Source organism: Octodon degus, unplaced genomic scaffold (assembly GCF_000260255.1).
Source record: "Octodon degus isolate 3935 unplaced genomic scaffold, OctDeg1.0 scaffold00003, whole genome shotgun sequence".
NCBI lineage: Eukaryota > Metazoa > Chordata > Mammalia > Rodentia > Octodontidae > Octodon > Octodon degus.
In genome coordinates, this window is record NW_004524579.1 from 23,452,109 (window position 1) to 23,469,035 (window position 16,927).

General features: G+C 46.0%; 1 protein-coding gene across 2 annotated transcripts in view; it reads right to left on the reverse strand.

Moving 5' to 3' along the window:
• Window positions 1–568: 568 nt before the first annotated feature.
• The window catches only part of Loxhd1 (lipoxygenase homology domains 1), a 175,933-nt gene continuing 159,574 nt past the window's right edge, over window positions 569–16,927 (reverse strand). For both annotated transcript variants that reach the window (XM_004623623.1, XM_004623622.1), the window contains 4 exons: window positions 11,074–11,244; window positions 6,916–7,048; window positions 5,627–5,785; window positions 569–1,069 (listed from right to left, as the gene is read on the reverse strand). In XM_004623623.1, the coding sequence (XP_004623680.1) occupies window positions 589–1,069; window positions 5,627–5,785; window positions 6,916–7,048; window positions 11,074–11,244 (944 nt within the window). In that variant the 3' untranslated portion in view covers window positions 569–588. The remainder of the gene's footprint in view (window positions 1,070–5,626; window positions 5,786–6,915; window positions 7,049–11,073; window positions 11,245–16,927) is intronic.

Here is a 16,927-nt window from a genome sequence, read left to right on the forward strand (position 1 = left end):
AGCAGCTCCCTGGCCATGTGTTCTCTTTACAGTGGCAGAAATAATCCTCTACTTCCCACAGGTCCATAAATCTCCCCAAACACTTCATCCTGATGTTTTTCTCCACTTGCCACTGGATTTATTGACTCAAGGGAAAAGCATCCATTTCTCCCTGAGCAGATGCTATGATGAGTTCTTGTGGGGTGTGGTTGATAATAATTTAATTAGCCTAGCTTTTTGGGAAAGAAGTGTTAATTAGGTTTTGCTTAAAATATACAATCTTGATGGCCTCTGCTTCCCCAGTTCTCTCCCCTGGAAGAGAAGCCCCACTTTTTCATCTAGCCTGGCCATGACTGTAATTATAGGAAAAGGAAATGCAATGAGGTATTTTTGAGCAGTCACAAATTATGACACATACTGACTCCAAATTTTGTACATTCAACAGATTGGGAGAAGAATTCCACAGATAGTCACCCACACAAGTAGTTGCCTCTGAAAGGTCCTGAGGTTCTCAGTAGACTTCTGGCCCCTGGCCCCTGCCCCTAGAAGGCTCAGGAGAGGGTGCTGAACATCCAGGTGCAGGCAAGAAGGTGTGGCCAACCCTGCCTTTCACACAGAAGGAAAGAGGTCTCTCCAGGTAAGTCTATCCCCCCTGGACTTGTCCAGCCACCTCCCACAGGTGAAGATAGTGGCCACCCCTGTGCTGGTGTTGGTGACCTCCACCCTGTCCACTAGCCAGCCCGAGTAGTAGCCGCTGCCGTCATGCTCCAGCCGCACCTTGCGCAGTTCGCCCAGCTCTAGCGTCTCCAGGAAGAAGCGGTCAGTGCTGCCCCGCTCAAAGAGGTTGCATGCTTTCTGCTTCAGCTCCCTCTTGCCTGTGTCCCCATTGGCCCCAAAGATGGTCACAAAGACGTTGGCATCGGTGCCTGCCCCTGGCTCATAGCCTGTCGTCACAATGACCTCATACTTGACGGGCACCAGGCTCTGGATCTTGCTGGTGAAGCTCTCTGTTGTCTTGGTAACTTCAAACACCTTGAAGTACTTCCTCTTCCTCTTGAGGGGAATGAGGCAGTCGCAGTTAAAGAAATACCTGGTAGAGGGTGGGACAGAATGGTGCTCAGGGGACACCAGCCAGGGTCACATCCTCCCCCACATAGCCTGTCATCATAAATGGTTCTTTCCTAGGATTCCAACCCAAGATATTGAGGCTGGGAACTATGGGCTTTAAAATGTAAATCTGGGGTCTATGTTAAAATTTACAGTAGAGTGACACCTCATCCTTCCTGTTGTTCCTTCATTTTTCTACTTTTCTGGTCACCCACACTCTACATTCAATCTGGAAGGAAAGCTCACTGACCCGATCTGCAACATGGATCCAGAATCAGGCCACCCAGTATCTCACTGCCTATCCTGCTCTGGTCTGAGTCAGGACCGTCATCCACCTGGAGAATACCAAGGCACTGTAACTGGTCTCCTTGCTTATCACTTCCTGGCTTTGGAAGGAACAATTGCTATGCTTACTTCCCACATCAAACTGCTAGCATATGAGCAGCTTTGACAATAGCACTGATATCTTAAGACCAAAATCTGAAGTAAAATAATTTTAAGTAAAAACCGGAAATACACATTTCAATATCATATTGTTTCTCGTGTGTGAGAAAACCAAAGGGTCAACAAGGAGCATAATGGAGGACAGACATTGGGCAGTGGGAAGAACATGTTCACATGAGAAGGGAAATGAGGGAGAAGGATGGGGGAGGGGAAGAAGGGGTGACGGGAGGGAAGGGGGATGGGAACAAAGAAGACTTGGGATATATTAGGCATCATGATGGATGTGATCGCTATGTTGACAAATATGTACAATACAAATTAAAATGAAAAAGTGAACAAAAATGAGTGGTTCTGATACCAGCTAGGGACCTCAGGAATGCAGAAATGGAAAGGGGAGTGAAACAGTAAAAAAATCAAACCCTATTTTATATTACTTTTTTCCCCTTTGGAACAGGGGTTGAACCAGGGTCTCAACTATTCCTAAACACATGCTGAGCCACTGAGCCACACACCCAGCCCTAGATGAACAAACAGCACAAAAATGTGGTTTCTTACCAAAGACCAGGGTTTTGCATTCTAGGATCTCCTTACCAGCTCTGACATTCTCCTGTTTCATGGAAGGAGGAACTAAGGTTTGGAGGTGAAAAGTCACCCCTTAGTTCCTCCTTCCTAGAGCCAGGAGCCTTTCTGCCTCTGAAGAGCAAGCCATGGAGATGCTTCACGGGAAATGTTTAGTCTCTTTTGCGATCTTTCTTCCCCACTTGATGCATTTTGATTTTTATTACATGCCAGAATTTCTTGGAGGGCGATATGCTTGCATTCTGTGCCATAAAATGTTTTTTAAAAAGTACATTTCTTTATGCACATGCCCACCAGCAAACATAGCTGTATATAAAGGCATAAGTCATGTGGCCATGTGGACGCTTCTTCAAATGCACTCTTTCTTTTCCTTTTTACTCTGCTCTGTCTCTTTCGTTCTCCCCCTTTCTACTCCAGCACCCCATCTTTACCTCAGATAACCTGTCTGATGGTTGAGGGTGCAGACTGCCAAGGTCCTTTCCATTCTCTCCAGCTCTCCCTGCACCCACATGCACGTGGACATACGGGAGTGTCAGTATTCCCTCTACTAAACAGCATCACGTAAGACATGTTTTCTCATCTCTTGCCTTTCCCTCTCAACAATACTTCCGGGAATGGCTCCAAGTCATCTGGTACATATTTAATTCAGTGTTTTGAATGGTTAAAACATATTCCCTGGTGTAGCTATAAGGAAATGTTTTCTAATAGACATAATTAGAAGATTACAAAAATGTGAAACTTAAGGATTTGGCGGAGTCATGGCTCTAGCTGGAGATGGGGGGAGGTTAGCCAGTAAGAATAAAAGCAAAAGCAAAAGAAGGAGAACAAAACAAATGATCTGAATTTTAAAAACAGATGTAACATGATCACCCTTCTGTGGACACTGTACATGTAAAATAGTAGAAACATGCCAGAGAAAAGGAAATCAATGCTCATGGTGGCCACCTCGTTAGGGAAATTGTACTTCTTTTACCTACTTTTCTATCTATTATTGAGATAAAACCATACAAGTGCTTTTGACTTAATAAATAAAATCCTCTCTGCCTGCCCTTCCACCAAAATGCTGAACACAATAGTGACAAACAAGAGCTGGAGAGAAAGGTGAAAAGCACACTGAAGAAGGTCAAAATGTGAAAGTTTGGAGGACAGAAATTTGAGGTTATTAAAGAAAAGAAATAACAAAAGGAATTTGAGGTTATTGTGCTTACAAGGGATTGTGATTAAATTCATTTGTACTCCATGGAAGTTCAAACATGGTTAAGGCCATTGCTGGCAAGGAACAATGACACATGCGCAGTGCCAAGAGGTATTTATAATGCAGAGTAAAAGTGGGCCTTAGAATGCTGCCACATAAATAGCTGCAATGATTAAACCCACCTTCAAAGTTCTCCAGCTGGACGCAGGTGATATTTCTGGACTGAGATAGGTTCTTATTCTCAGAAAACTACAGTCTCAAGACCTGCGCAGGCAGGGGTGGGCTGGGACTTCTGAGGGCTCCTCAGCTTGGTATTCCTGGCCTCTTTCCCTCTGGCCAGACTCAAGCAGAAGTTGTTTGAGGTCCAAAGAGGTGATGGCAACCACTTGAGGCCACACCGCAAGCTGAGGACAGCTTCAGCATCCGGGACCTGGACTTCTTCACTTGAGGAAGAACCTCTCCCTAAAGACTTCTCTTTCTCTCTCTCCAGGCCCACCATGAGCAGACAACAGGCAGGATTAGATGCTGCTCTTGGGAGAGGCTGCTTCTTTCTCAAGAGTGCAAAAATCCCACAACTCAACCCAGGACTGTGGGGTGAGAGGTTTCCCCTTAACTCCTGAGGCTAAAAGTACTAAAAGGTTCTGAAATCTCCCTGTTCCTCTGTCCCATCTCTCACTCATGGCTTTAAAGAAGGGATGACTATTTTACATTGTCATTTTATTTTCTTATTATGGGTGTTTACAGAGGTACAGCATCAGTACCCACTCTCCACAGGGTAGGAGGCAGCACCAGGCAGTCCAAGGGCTCGAACCTGGCCTTGACTCTCTGAGTGAGTCAACTCTTGGTGCTGCTCTCAGCTCTTAGTCCTGCAGCCATATCCAGCAGTGTCTGTAGGATTTTTTTTTAATACAGGCTGGGCTCTTCCTTAAAAAGCAATGAATGCTGTTCTAGCCCAGGAAAGAAGTTTCTGTGAATTGAATTCTGTCCCCTTCCAAATCCATGTGTTGAATCCCTAGCACCCAATGTGATGATATTTGGGGATAGGCCCTTCAAGAGATAATTAGATGAGGTCATGAGGATAGAGCCATTGTGATGGGATTAGCACACTAAAAGAGAAGAGGAAGAGGCACCAAAGCTTGCTATCTGCCATGCTGAAATTTGAGCAGCTGGCTGTTTGTAAGCCTGGAAGAGGGCCCTCACCAGAACCCGACCATGCTGGCACCCTAATCTTGTACTTTCAGCCTCCATCACTGTGAAAAGTAACGGTACATTCTTTAAGTTTTCTAGTCTATGGTGTTTACAATGACTAAGACAGAAGAGGAGAGGTCAGAACCCTTTCCTGCCCAGTCCCCCAAGGAGAAGGTTGGTCGGGGGCACACAAATGCAGGGAACCTGCAGGGTCACAGGTTGAGCATGGACAGCCACTGCTTTGAGACACTTAAGCTTCTGAAGTCAGAACCTAAGAAAAGGGACTGGACTGAGGGCTGAGGGATTAGGAAAGGTTGTGCCTAGCTGGAGGGATTAGGAAAGGTTGCTGGGTGTCAATGCATAGGGCCAGTCCCAGGAAGGGGTGTGGTGGGACAGGAGTCAGGAGTGGTCCTGGGCAGGTTGCCCCAGCAAGCAGAGGCAGGCTGGCCTTGTAGGCAGCACACTCGGAATTGCTCACTCTTCCCGGCAAGCCTTGGCCTTGGCTTTCACTTTGTACCCTCCCAGACTGCTTCTCTGAGTCTTCCTGACCTTCCTCAGCCTCAGGGCCCTCTGTGGCTTCCAGCATGGTTATCAAATGGTTTTAATTAGACAAATTGCCAGCTGCATCTATGTTGCCAGGGTAACTAAGGCTCCTAAGCTTCTGAAATGTCCAAGTCTCCAGAAAGCCCTGATGGCAGAGATGCAGAGTCCCTTGTGGGACCCACGGTGCGCCTTTAGATGGCTCTGCTTTTCTCTAGTTCCTCACTCCCTACTGGGGAGGCTCTCACTGCAACCACCTGAGCAGCAGGCCTCAGAGCTTATTTCTGTGTCATTACAGAGGGAAGGGAAAGGCAAGGCAAGGCTCTGCTGTCCTGCACCATGTGACTTGCTCAGCATTATTTCAGGGCAGCCTCCTTGGATGCAAAGGAGCGACTCTAAGGTCTCCTAGTCTAATCTCCTCCCTCTGGGGGTAGAGTCATAGTGCAAATAGCTCCAGACAGGACAACTGCGTCTTCTCATCTTGTCTTGTAGGCCTCCTGAATGGGGCAACCTCAGCCTTGACGGGGCCACCTTCTCATTCCCTGCCCTTGTACCCACAGTCCAGCCTCCAGCCCTGCCCCATGCCATGCATACACATTGTTGTACTCCATCTCAGTGATGGTGATGGTCTTGACATGCCAGACCAGCTCTCTCTTGGGAATGAACCGGTCCTCCCTGGCCAGGTGACCCACACAGATGGAGGCAATGTCTCCTAGGTAGACGCTGTCAAACTCAAATGTGTCTGTAGTCCCTCTGTAATAAATAAAGATGTGTTCAGTGAACGGTCCATGCCCACTGAAGAATGTAAGCATTTATCAAGTGCTGACTGCATTCCAGGGTACCATGGCAGGCAAGGCCTGATGTCAGTGCTGCATTCCTTGAGAGATACAGCCTAATTTTGGAACAAGACACTCAGAATGAAAAAACCCTACCAGCTGCCTGGATGTGGCACCAATGAGTAGCAGTATTGTTAAGTGGGATGAAGGAGGGAGGGTGACATCACAGGTGTAGAGATGAGGATGGTGGTGAGACCTAAGGAGCACAGGAGAAAGGTGTCTCCTGACGTGGACTATATTATCCAAGTTGTGGATCAGAATAGAAAGGTGTGGAGGCATGGACAGCTTGGGAAGAATTTCGGTTCAGTGCAGGAAATGATTTTGAGAGGATGGGAGTATGGATAATCTGTGGTGGTCTGCAAGTGTGTATATAAAGAGCTCAGGCTTTGTCCCCACTGGAAAGTGAATTTGAATAAAATGTTACTGTAATCTGAAAGCTTATGTTCCTCCAAAATTCATGTGTTGAAACCTAAACCCAGGGCAACGGTACTTGAGTGGGAGCCTTAGAAAATGATCAGGTAATGAGGGTGAGGCCCTCGTGAACTGGACTAGTGCCCTTCAAAAAGCAACCCTGGAGAGCTCTCTCACCCTTCCTCACATGAGAAACCAGTTTGGATGGCTCTATGAAGTAGGAGGTGGATCCCCACTGGACTCTGACTCTGCTGGTACCTTGCTCTTCCAGCCTCCAGATTGCGAGGGAAGTCACTATTCTTTACAAGCCACTTGGCAGTGACACTGTGTTATAGCAGCCTGAATGGACTAAGATAAAGAAACAGTGGTGGAGTTGAGGGAAGCGTGGAAACCAAGTAAGCAGTTCTGGAGGTAGCAGATGAGGTGGGCTTGGGGTGTCTGTGGTAGAAGGTGAGGAGGTGAGCTCTGTGTCTACATGGACACAGAATCATGTTTGCAGCAGATCCTGGCACAGACACACAGTAGGTTCCCAATAAGCACCCGCTGATTAGGACCATTTGTACCCCTATAGTTCCCTCAAGGAGTCTTTCTCTTCCCCACCCCTCACCCATTCCCTACAGGCACCCCTCTTCCTACTTTCTGAAGGCCCGCTGTCTGGAAGAATTTTCCACGAGAAACTCTTTGGAGCGGTTCTTCCTGCCCTCCAGGATGAGCCAGACATTCTCCCTGGTTTCACCCCCGTTGCCCGTTTCTATGACAATCTCGTAGGCTGCAATGGAGGAAGTGGGAGAGGGTCAGTGGGGGGAAGCAGCCACCCACCTCGGGGAGCACAGCAGCCGCCCACCTCAGGGAGCATAGCAGCCACTCTCTCAAGGCCTTTTTGTTTGACCCTGAACCATGACCTGGGAATGGAAAGGCAGATCAGAATGGCCACAGGCAGGAGCTGTCAGGAGAACTGTCCAGTTCTGTGGCTAGGGTGAGCTTTCCTACTTTATTTATAGTAGCAATCTCTTTGCTGGTGAATTTGGGAGTTTCTGGGACTGAAGCTGTAGGTGGGGATGAGTTCTTGAGAGATACTGGGGCCTGGCTCTTGGGACGGGCAAATCACCAACGATGCAACACAGAGATCATATGCTGAGAAGGTAAGGGAGAAGTGGAGAGAGCAGGACCCAGCTTGGGAAAGCAGTGGAGAAAGTCCTAGCAGGAAACGGACCCCAGGAGACCCCTGAACTCATCCAGCACGTAGCCCCATCCTGATGCCTCATAGCAACCTCCCTGCCCTGCTGTTCCACTCAGCATGTCTACACAGACACTTGTTCATGCAGCCTTTGTCCAGTAGGTACCCATTGTGAAGAATGGACCCTACTGTGGTGACGCTAGAACTTACTCTGCAGCCCTAGAGCATATGAGGCACAGCATGATCACCTAGCGAAGGAGGGTAAATTGCTGTGGAGTGAGAGGAAGCTGGCTCCCCTGACCTCCCCCACCTGAACTGCTAGAACTTTCTCTCTTGCCCTCTCTAGACTCCCGCCTCTTCACCCCAGCCTGAGGTTTCCACAGAGCTCCTTCCCTCTGTAGGGCATGCTTTTGCCAGAGCGGCTTAATTCACTCTATCCTCTCTTCCTTACCAAAATGCCACCTTCTCAGGGAGGCCCACCCTGACCACCAGGATTAAAATTGTAACCCAATTCCCTCTGGCTTACCTTACCTCTTGTCATCTCTTGTGCTTATCAACTTGTAACATTCCATGTCATTTTTTTGTTCATTATCTTTTATTAATAAACAAAATTCTTATCATCTATTGTTTTGTTATGTATTTGTTTATTGCTGATCCTTGAATGTGAGCTCCATGAAGGCTGGAACCAGCCTTTTACTCACGGATAGATTCTGACATGCCTCGAACAGTCCCTGGTACATTTTAGACCCTCAAATATTTATTAAGTGAAGGAGTGAATGATAGGGCTAATCACAGGAAGCTTGAAGAAGGTGGGGGCATTTGAACATGGCCTTGGGGAAGAGCCAAGGTCACAGTCAACAGAAGATGGGCAGATGTTCCAGGAAGAGGAAAGAATACAGGCAAAGATTCTGAGGTGGTCCAATGTGTGCAGTCCCTGTTCCCAGGGACCAGGCTGGGAATGTAGCTTACATGCAGAGGGAAAAAAGTAGTCTGGAGTAGCCCCATATGTATAGTTCTTGGGGATGCCCATGAGTCCTTAAGGGTTTGGGATTCTGGATCCCCAGGAATCACTCTATCTCTTGGCTTACATCTCAGAGACAGGATCGAGACAGTGGTGGTGAGGGCTGCTAAGCCTTCAGCCCAGTGTTTCCTCAGTCCTGACCCCTCAGCAAGCTCTTTGCCCTTGTGACTTCTGCCTGGGAGAGTCCCTGCTCTCTGAAACAAATAGGATGTACCAGGCAAAGAGGCAGGTAGCCTGTTCCAGAGAAAGAGGCACACACAGCCCTGCAGCAGGAAGGTGCTTTGCAGCCAGATGCCAGCCCAGGAACTAAGCCATCACACCACAGGGCTATCCCACTGCCACTGTGTTTTCCCAGCAGAAGCTAAGAAATGCTCTGTAAGCAGACCTTGGTGACTTCAAGGTGGCTCCTGGGTTCTGTGAAGGAAATGGTTTGTCAGCACCTAGGAGAGGAAGCAGCAAGCACTAGGCAGCTCCGCCCTAATAATCACAGTGAACTCGAATAGATGCAGGAGACAAGATGCAGGTGCTGTGCATATGCATTCCAGCAAATCATTTTCTGGTGATCCTGAGAGTTGGGATTCCAAGTGAGCAAACATGAAGGTTAGAAACAAAGGTTGGTAGCTGATCAAAAGTCACTGGGCAAGTGCCACAACGGTGGGGTCTGGTTTTATTCACACGTGTCCCCTGAAGTCAGAATAGGGCATGGTTTCTGGGTGTTTAACATGGGTTTGCCATATGGTTACTTGGATAGGTGTAGCCGTGGGTTGGAGTGTCTGACTCAAGCTGCATCCATGATAATCCCCAGGGTAGACCTCCAGAGAGCGCAGCGTGGCCGCCTGGCTCCAAGGGCAGCTCAGAATGTGCTGTGCTGCCCCCTGCAGGTTGGTGGCAATGACACATCTGTCCAGGCCCTCTTCTGGCTGATGCTCCTGCCTTCTTATCTCCCACAACCACAAATCCTGCCAGAACTAATACTTCCCTCTGCAAACTCCCTGCCAACCTAAGTCCCAAGGGGCTCGGCAGCTATTTGGTTGTTTGGAAATCTGAGAATGTGACTCAGCGATTTTGGTCTAAGCATTGCAAATCTCTTCTTACAGCACCAATGGCCTGAGGAGCCTCTATTGCTTATCGTTGCTATTGTATTGTATAAGTGGTGTGAGGTTCTCCTTCTCACTGTATTGTGAGGCTCTGAGGAAAAGCACCATGTCTTCTAGTCACTGGGCATTAACTTACTGAGCATTTATGAGACCCCCAACTTTACCAGCATTGCAGAGAATGACATACCTGAGTAAGGTTGTCCTTCATCTGTGGGGTATTTTAGGTAACACAGAGAGAATAACACAAGTGTAAAGATCAATAAAAACACTCTAGGGTCACAAGATAGTATGCATCACTTATACCATTCACAATAAAACTGGGCATCCGGTGACTCCTCAGGAAGTACAATGATGAAGCTGGGGACTCACCTTCTGAATTCCCCTATAGAAAATTTGACAAATAGGTGGTCAGCCTTGATTTAAATGTTCTTAGGCACTCAGGGCTGGCTATCTCTCAAGACAGCTAATTTCACCAGTGGGCAGTTTGGCTAACCTGGCACAGATAGGTAGGTGCCTTCACCAACCATGGATACTTTCCTTCCACAGCGGAAGGTGGTTCTGCACAAGAGGCTGCCAGTCAGGGACCACAGCTCCCAGGTGCTCTGGCAGAGCCACATGACTAGTATTTACCAATAGAATGTGAGTTATTGTGGTAGGATGGCAGGGGAGGCTTTCTCCAGGATCTCTTCCTTTCTGTAAGAAATGTGGGAGCTACATGTTGGAAATGGCAGATACTTCGATGGAAAGAACTTTGGTCTTTAAGTTACACCACGGAAGATCACCCATTAAGCACTCACATAGGACTATGGGTTACAGGAGGGAGCAAAAAATTCTGCTGAGCTGACACACTGAAATCCGGGGGCGCTTACCTCTTAGTTGCAAAGATTGGAAAATAAGGTTGGAAAAATCTCCTCTTTGCATTGGTTCTGCCTTTTGTGAGCCTTCCTCCAGGGGGCTGGCCCAGACTCTAGTATGTGTACTAAGAACATGCTTCCTGAGCCTTGATGACAGTCCACCTTTAGGACATCTTTCCCTTTAAATATCCCCTGGAGGAGGGACAGAGAGTAGCCAATGGAAATACTTGCTCCTCTTGTGTTGTTTCTAGGAAGGCTGGATTCAGCAGCCATTGCCACAGGCATCAATTGAATTTAGTTCATGTTATAAAAATAAACCAGGGAGGACTTCACACTGAACTGCACAGCCCAGCACAGCCTGCAGGTCAGGATGAACTTGTCCCCAGTGAGTTTCCTGCTACCTAATTATTTCCTGTGATTCAAGGCCATGAATTGACACCAGTATTTTTGCAGTTCCCGACTCACCAAGCAACACTGAGGTGTGTACTAAGGCACTGGCCTCCCATAGCATCTCCCTCCTTGAGCTTCTGACTCTGCCAAGCTGTGTCATGGTGCTTCCCACCTCCTCCCAAGCCCACCCTCCTCTAGCATGTGGCCTCAGCCCAGGTATCACAGCACAGCCAGGCCCACACAGTCTCCACATACTGGTTTCCTCCAGCTCTTCTCGGATCTCATTGTTGGCACACGGAATGTCACGAACTGTCTGCCTGTCACCCTCACTCTTGGAGAGCCAGCGGTCACACTGGAAGCGGAAGGTCTCATCGCGGGAGTTGTCCTTTACATCCACATAGCTCAGGTGCCAGCCAGGAAATATCCCTGTGGGAAAGACATCACTGGGTCTGGGGGCTGCAGGTGCCCTCCGTCCTTTGCTGGCCTCCCTGTCCGTGAATCACGGGTTGTGCCTCCTTAGACAAGTTTTCTGTTCTGGCCTCTTCAAGACATAGTTTACTTGTTGGTGAAGGACTGGGTCAGTGTAGATGGTCTCTGAGGGCTCCTCCAGACTGGTATAGTCTCTTGGCAAACCTTTAACTTGGGGCTCATAAATGCTTAGGGATTTGTGTGAGAGATTTAAGCCCATGGCCCTAAGAAATTGTGCTATAATTGTACATGGACATTTACCAGGGAGAAGGCTCATGCCATTCATCAGATACACAATGAGGGTCTCTAAGATATAACTCTTGGTGGAGTTTCTAAAGCTGAAAGATGGTGTCTATTATTTCCTGGCACAATATTCACCAAGAGCTTGCTCATTTTCCTTTCAAAATCAGTTCAGATACCAGCACCTTGAGGAAGTTTTCCTGAATGTCTCTAGCAACCATGAGGCAGCATCAGATGTCTTCCTCTGTGCTCCTATGGTGTCCTATACATCTGCCTTGGCCACACCCTGGCAACCTTGGACTGTCACTGTTTATGGGCCTCCTCTCTCAGACCAGGAGGATGGAGGGGAGGAGCTGAGTCTTATTGGATTCTACTTCTTTAATATCTAGCATGAAAACTCAGGTAAATTCCGTGAGTGATGAATGCATGAATGAATGACTCTGTTATGACTTTGGGGTCCAGGATAGGTTGCTAAAGTTTTTTTTTTTCCAGAACTGGGGATTGAATGCAGGCCCTTGAGCTTGCCATGCAAGCGCTTATTCTACAGAGCTATCTCCCCTGCCCCTAGGATGCTAAATTTAACAAATCTTCGCCTGATCAAGAATATAGAACTGCTGCTTGTCTATCATCAGGGCTTCCTTCTCAGAAGCAGCCTGCCATGGTCTGACAAGCAAATCTGAACCGATGCACATTTGTTGGGACAGTTGCATGACATTACATCATGCACTGCTTCTGTTACTCTCCACGAAAAGTCCTGGAGCATGCTGCATGCCAAAAGCCCCATGTAGGGCCAAATCCCAGGGCTCTGGAAGACGCCAGCAATTTACTGCAATAAATTTACTGTTTATCCACAAGATAAGCCTACAAGGAATGCATGGATAAGTTCTATTCCCATCCATCATCTTTTCTTGTCTCCTGGGGTTGTGAGGACAGCCACACTGTCCCCACCAGAAGGCTTTCTGTAGGACCAGACCCTGCTCAAATCAACAGCCATTGATAGATCCTGCCTCTGGTCTCATGGGTCTTATAAACACAGACACACAAGGATGGACCAATATTTCCAGTCACCCAGACTGCCAGGGACAGATGTCAGGATGCGCAGGCAGAGGATACACGCTGGCATCACTCCAGATTTTCAAAGTGCTTCTTATTTTTTTGTAAATACACATCTTCACTCAAGTGGGAAACAGTGAGTGCTGAAACAATTAAGCTAAACTTTAAAACACTTCTGTTGAGTTAAACAGTGATGAGTTATTTCATCAACAAACTTGTTTTCTTAGCTCAATAAATCTCTTTTACTTTTCCACATTGTATCTGTCCCATCTGTAAGTTTGCAAATTGGCTGCTTTCTGTGATGTTTCCTGATAGTATTCTGAAACCGATAAAAGTACTTAGCAAGCTTCAGTGCATCCCATCTGGAAATGAGGCAGATGAGACTGATTGAAGCCTTTTCTCAAAGGATACAAGGGGAGGAACATAGAAAGAAAGCGTCAGGCGAGAGGAAAGCAGAACAAAAGAAGACACACCGTTGGTGCTCCTGGAAGATACCCAATGGAAGAGAATTTTTTGTCCCCTGTTCTCTAGCCTTCCCCATGTATGTGTTGTTTCGCTCCATCTCAATTCCCTTTTCAAATCAGAAGACTCAGCAAAGGAACTCCTTCCTTGGTGTGCACCAGGCTGAGGCCAGTTCTTCTCATGTGACAGAAGCATGATGCTCAGCTGCATGCTCACTGCTGCCTTACTTGCCCTGGACTGGAAATGTCGGGCGTGACTGACAGGGTCTGTACCACAGGTCTGTCCTACTATGAATCTGTCAGTCACTCAGGTACAAGCAGTGTCGTCAGACGGATGCCCTGTGGCTGACTTTTGCAGGTGAAGACACTGGGAATGTCGACAGAGCCAGTGACAGGGTGGTTAACTGTGTGGCCCACGCTAGCCTGACCACTCTTGCAGAATAATTAGGAAAGTGTCTGAAACTGAGTCTCAGAATTCATTTTTATACACAGTCTTCTCTTGTAGGGTTTTGCTCTATTTTCCCTTCACTCTTTAGCGCCTCACTTACGCGCTCACAGACGACCCATATCAGAATGTAGCTCTCTGTCCCGTCTTCATCACAGTGACTTGGCGTTCTGTTGCACGTACATATCACACACTGGCTACCTCGATCCTGTCGATGGCTAACTAGCTGTTCTCCAGACCTGCACTCCCACACAACACTATAGTCAACCTCCTTCTCTGCATATCATAGTGGTCTTTTAAAATCACTGTTCAGACTTTGTCATTTCCCCATATAAACCTTCCAGTGTCACCTTCAGAATCAAATACAAGCTGCCCCCAACAACTACATGTACCGACATGCCATAATCCCTTTCCTCTCCTCTGATTCCATTCTGCACCAGTCACAACTTCACTGACTGTCTTCCACCTACACTGAGCTTCTTCTTATGCCTTGACACATGAAGCCCTGTCTTGCCTGGGGAACTTTGCATTCACTGCGCTGTCTGTCTGGAATGATGTTCCCCAGGCTCAGAATGCCAGCGCTGTCTCATCACTGAGGCGTCAGACCGAATGTCCTCTCTTTGGGAAAGCCCTTGTTAATGGCCCTATTTGTAGGAGTTTACTCAAGCTCAGTTACTTGCTATCCATCACCATATACCCACTTGACAATCTGAAATATTTGGTTTTATTTCCTCCCATATTGTGTTGACTGTGTCTTTCTGCTAGGTTGTGAGTTCAATGAACAGGAGGTTTGCCTCCTCTATCTACTACTATGTTCCAGTGCTTTGAATGGTGCTTGGCACATTATCAAATAAATGTTTATTGACTACATAGGTGTGCAATAGGATTGAATAGGGAAGAACAGGGAAAAATGGCACTGAAGAGAGAGATTTAGGGTCAGAGGGGAAGAATTTATAACATGATAAATTCTAGTTATAAATGGCCTGTGCAAGTAGAATTATTTTATCCCAAACATTCCAAAGTTTACTTTCACAAAAAGGGTTAGAATCTATGAACCAGGGTGGGGTCTTAGTCTTCCAGGTAATAGATGGCAGTCCCTGAGCAGGACTGGTGCTGGCAGATGGATCCCTGGGACTTCTGTGTACCTTCTCCTGCCTATGGCTCCTCAGTGGCTTTCCCGGTCTGGTAGAATAAAGGGCTCTGTGTTTACATCCTTTTAAAAATAAATCTCTTATCCCAGTGAAATGGACTTACTAGGTCCTCCTTTGGCATTTCCTTCCCCTCATCATGGCTCCAAGCTATTGTCTAGCCCCAAAGTCTTGCTTGTCCTCAGGACAACCTAGCTCTTTCTCCCCTGTGAAGCCCACAGTCTTCTTTGCTTACCTAATCTCTTGGCCATGAGCACAGCTATCTTTGGAAATCTTTGCTATTCTGGCCAGAAGTGTGTCATAATTCTTTTATGACTATTTTTATATGGATGCTTGACTTTTCCAGTTACATTCTAGGGAGTAGGAACCCTGTCTGATGACCTCTTAATTATAGTGCAGGATTATGGACTTCGGGTTCAATAGACATAGAAGTGACATATTATCTTTACTTTCAAAAGTGAACTGTCAGTTTTTTGTTCCAGTGCAAACTACCAAGAATTCTTCAATAGAAAGATTCACTTCAGCAAGGAATTCCTTTATTTAAAACAACCTATGGCAAGCTAACAATTCATCTGGATAACTCACATTTCTCCTTGGCTTGAAGTGAGATAGTCACCACATTGCCTCACCTACAGAAGAATAGAAGAATGCAGCTATTATCGTCTAAGAGGTCACCAGGTGAGATCCTTAAATTTGGCAGATCTAGGTTCTAGTCTTGGTATACCTGCTGAACTGAACACAATATTATATCTTCATGCCTTAGTTTCCATACTCGGTCACTGTGGGGGTTAAAATAGATGATCTCTGAGGTCCTTTATATTTCTATGAATTTGCATTATTCAAAAGGAAACATATTAGTTCCTGTCAGGGTTTAAAAAATCTTCATCTTACCAGAGCTTTAATTGAACCAGAAGAAGTAAGAAGAACAAGATAATTTAGAAAATAAACACTTGGTTTATAATTTGTTCACTCTTGTTAAAGCTATCAAGGTAATTGGAATTAAGGGGAATAATTAATTATTTATCTTGATTTTTCCTTTCTAAATTATTTTTCATGGTGATCAAATAGCCTCAGGGGTGATGCGTTTTAAAGAAAAATTCCAGCTAGTAAATACATAAGAAATGATAGAATTATAAAATCACATTTGTAGCTTTCATTGGTTATCACTTGATGAAACCGTGCAGTAGTCATAAAGGAAATTTACAATGGAGCAACGAGGCTGGCATCTCCTCTGTTTGCTGTCTATAGTAGCATCAGTGAGAGGTACACATCGAACTATTTCACTTTACATCAGCACGCAGTATTTCTTTAGTACAAATTATGGAGGTAATATACATATATCCTGTGTACTTCATACAGTTGGAGGACATGTACATATTATACATGTCAGAAAATTTTGTTATGAAGGGCTGGGGCGATAGCTCAGCAGTCAAGTGTCTGTCTGGCAAGCGCAAAAACCAGGGTTTGGTCCCTGGTACTACATGCAGGTACAGGCGTGCCGAACTAGCCACTGCAACTGGGCATGGGGGCACACGCCTGTACATTGCTGGGGAGATTGAGACAGGAGGATCAGTACGAGTCTAAGCTGTGTAGTGAGACCCTGTAGAAAATAAATAAATGTATAAATAAATGATTAAAAATTTAAAAAAAATTTAAATTTTGTTATGGAGTGGAAATTTAATGATGCAAAGAGATCTCTGGTAAGTGTGACATTGGTGGTGTGATTTTGTAAGAACATATCCATTTTAGAAAGAGAACGAGAACTGTGGCCAGGCATGGCAGCACATGCCTGTAATCCTAGCACGCTGGGAGACTGAAGCAGGGTCGCAAATTTGAGCTTCGCCTGAGCAGTTTAGCAAGATTCTGTTTCAATATATATGTACAGATGTGTATTTATATTTACATATGCATGTAAGTTTATGTTTCCATGACATAAGGTTTAGGATTTAATTTCATATCTTCCAGCAAACAAAAAAGAAATCAAGAGAGAAAAAAAACAAACAGTATTAAAGCTGATGTGATAAATCATGATAGCTGTTGAACTTGGGTGCTGGGTGCAAAGACGTCCATTACACTATTTGCCTCACTTTTGTGCATGCTTAACCCTTTTCAAAACTGAACTTTTGTTCAACAACAACCCAAAATGGAAAGATAAATTCAGGGAAAGAGAAGATTGCTGGGCTTTAGCTGAACATTTGTAACTTTCCTCATATGATATTTATTTAGCATTTATCAGCTTTTCTGTGGAAGACTGTAAAACAAAATATATTTGTCTTTGTAAATTTCTTTCTTTC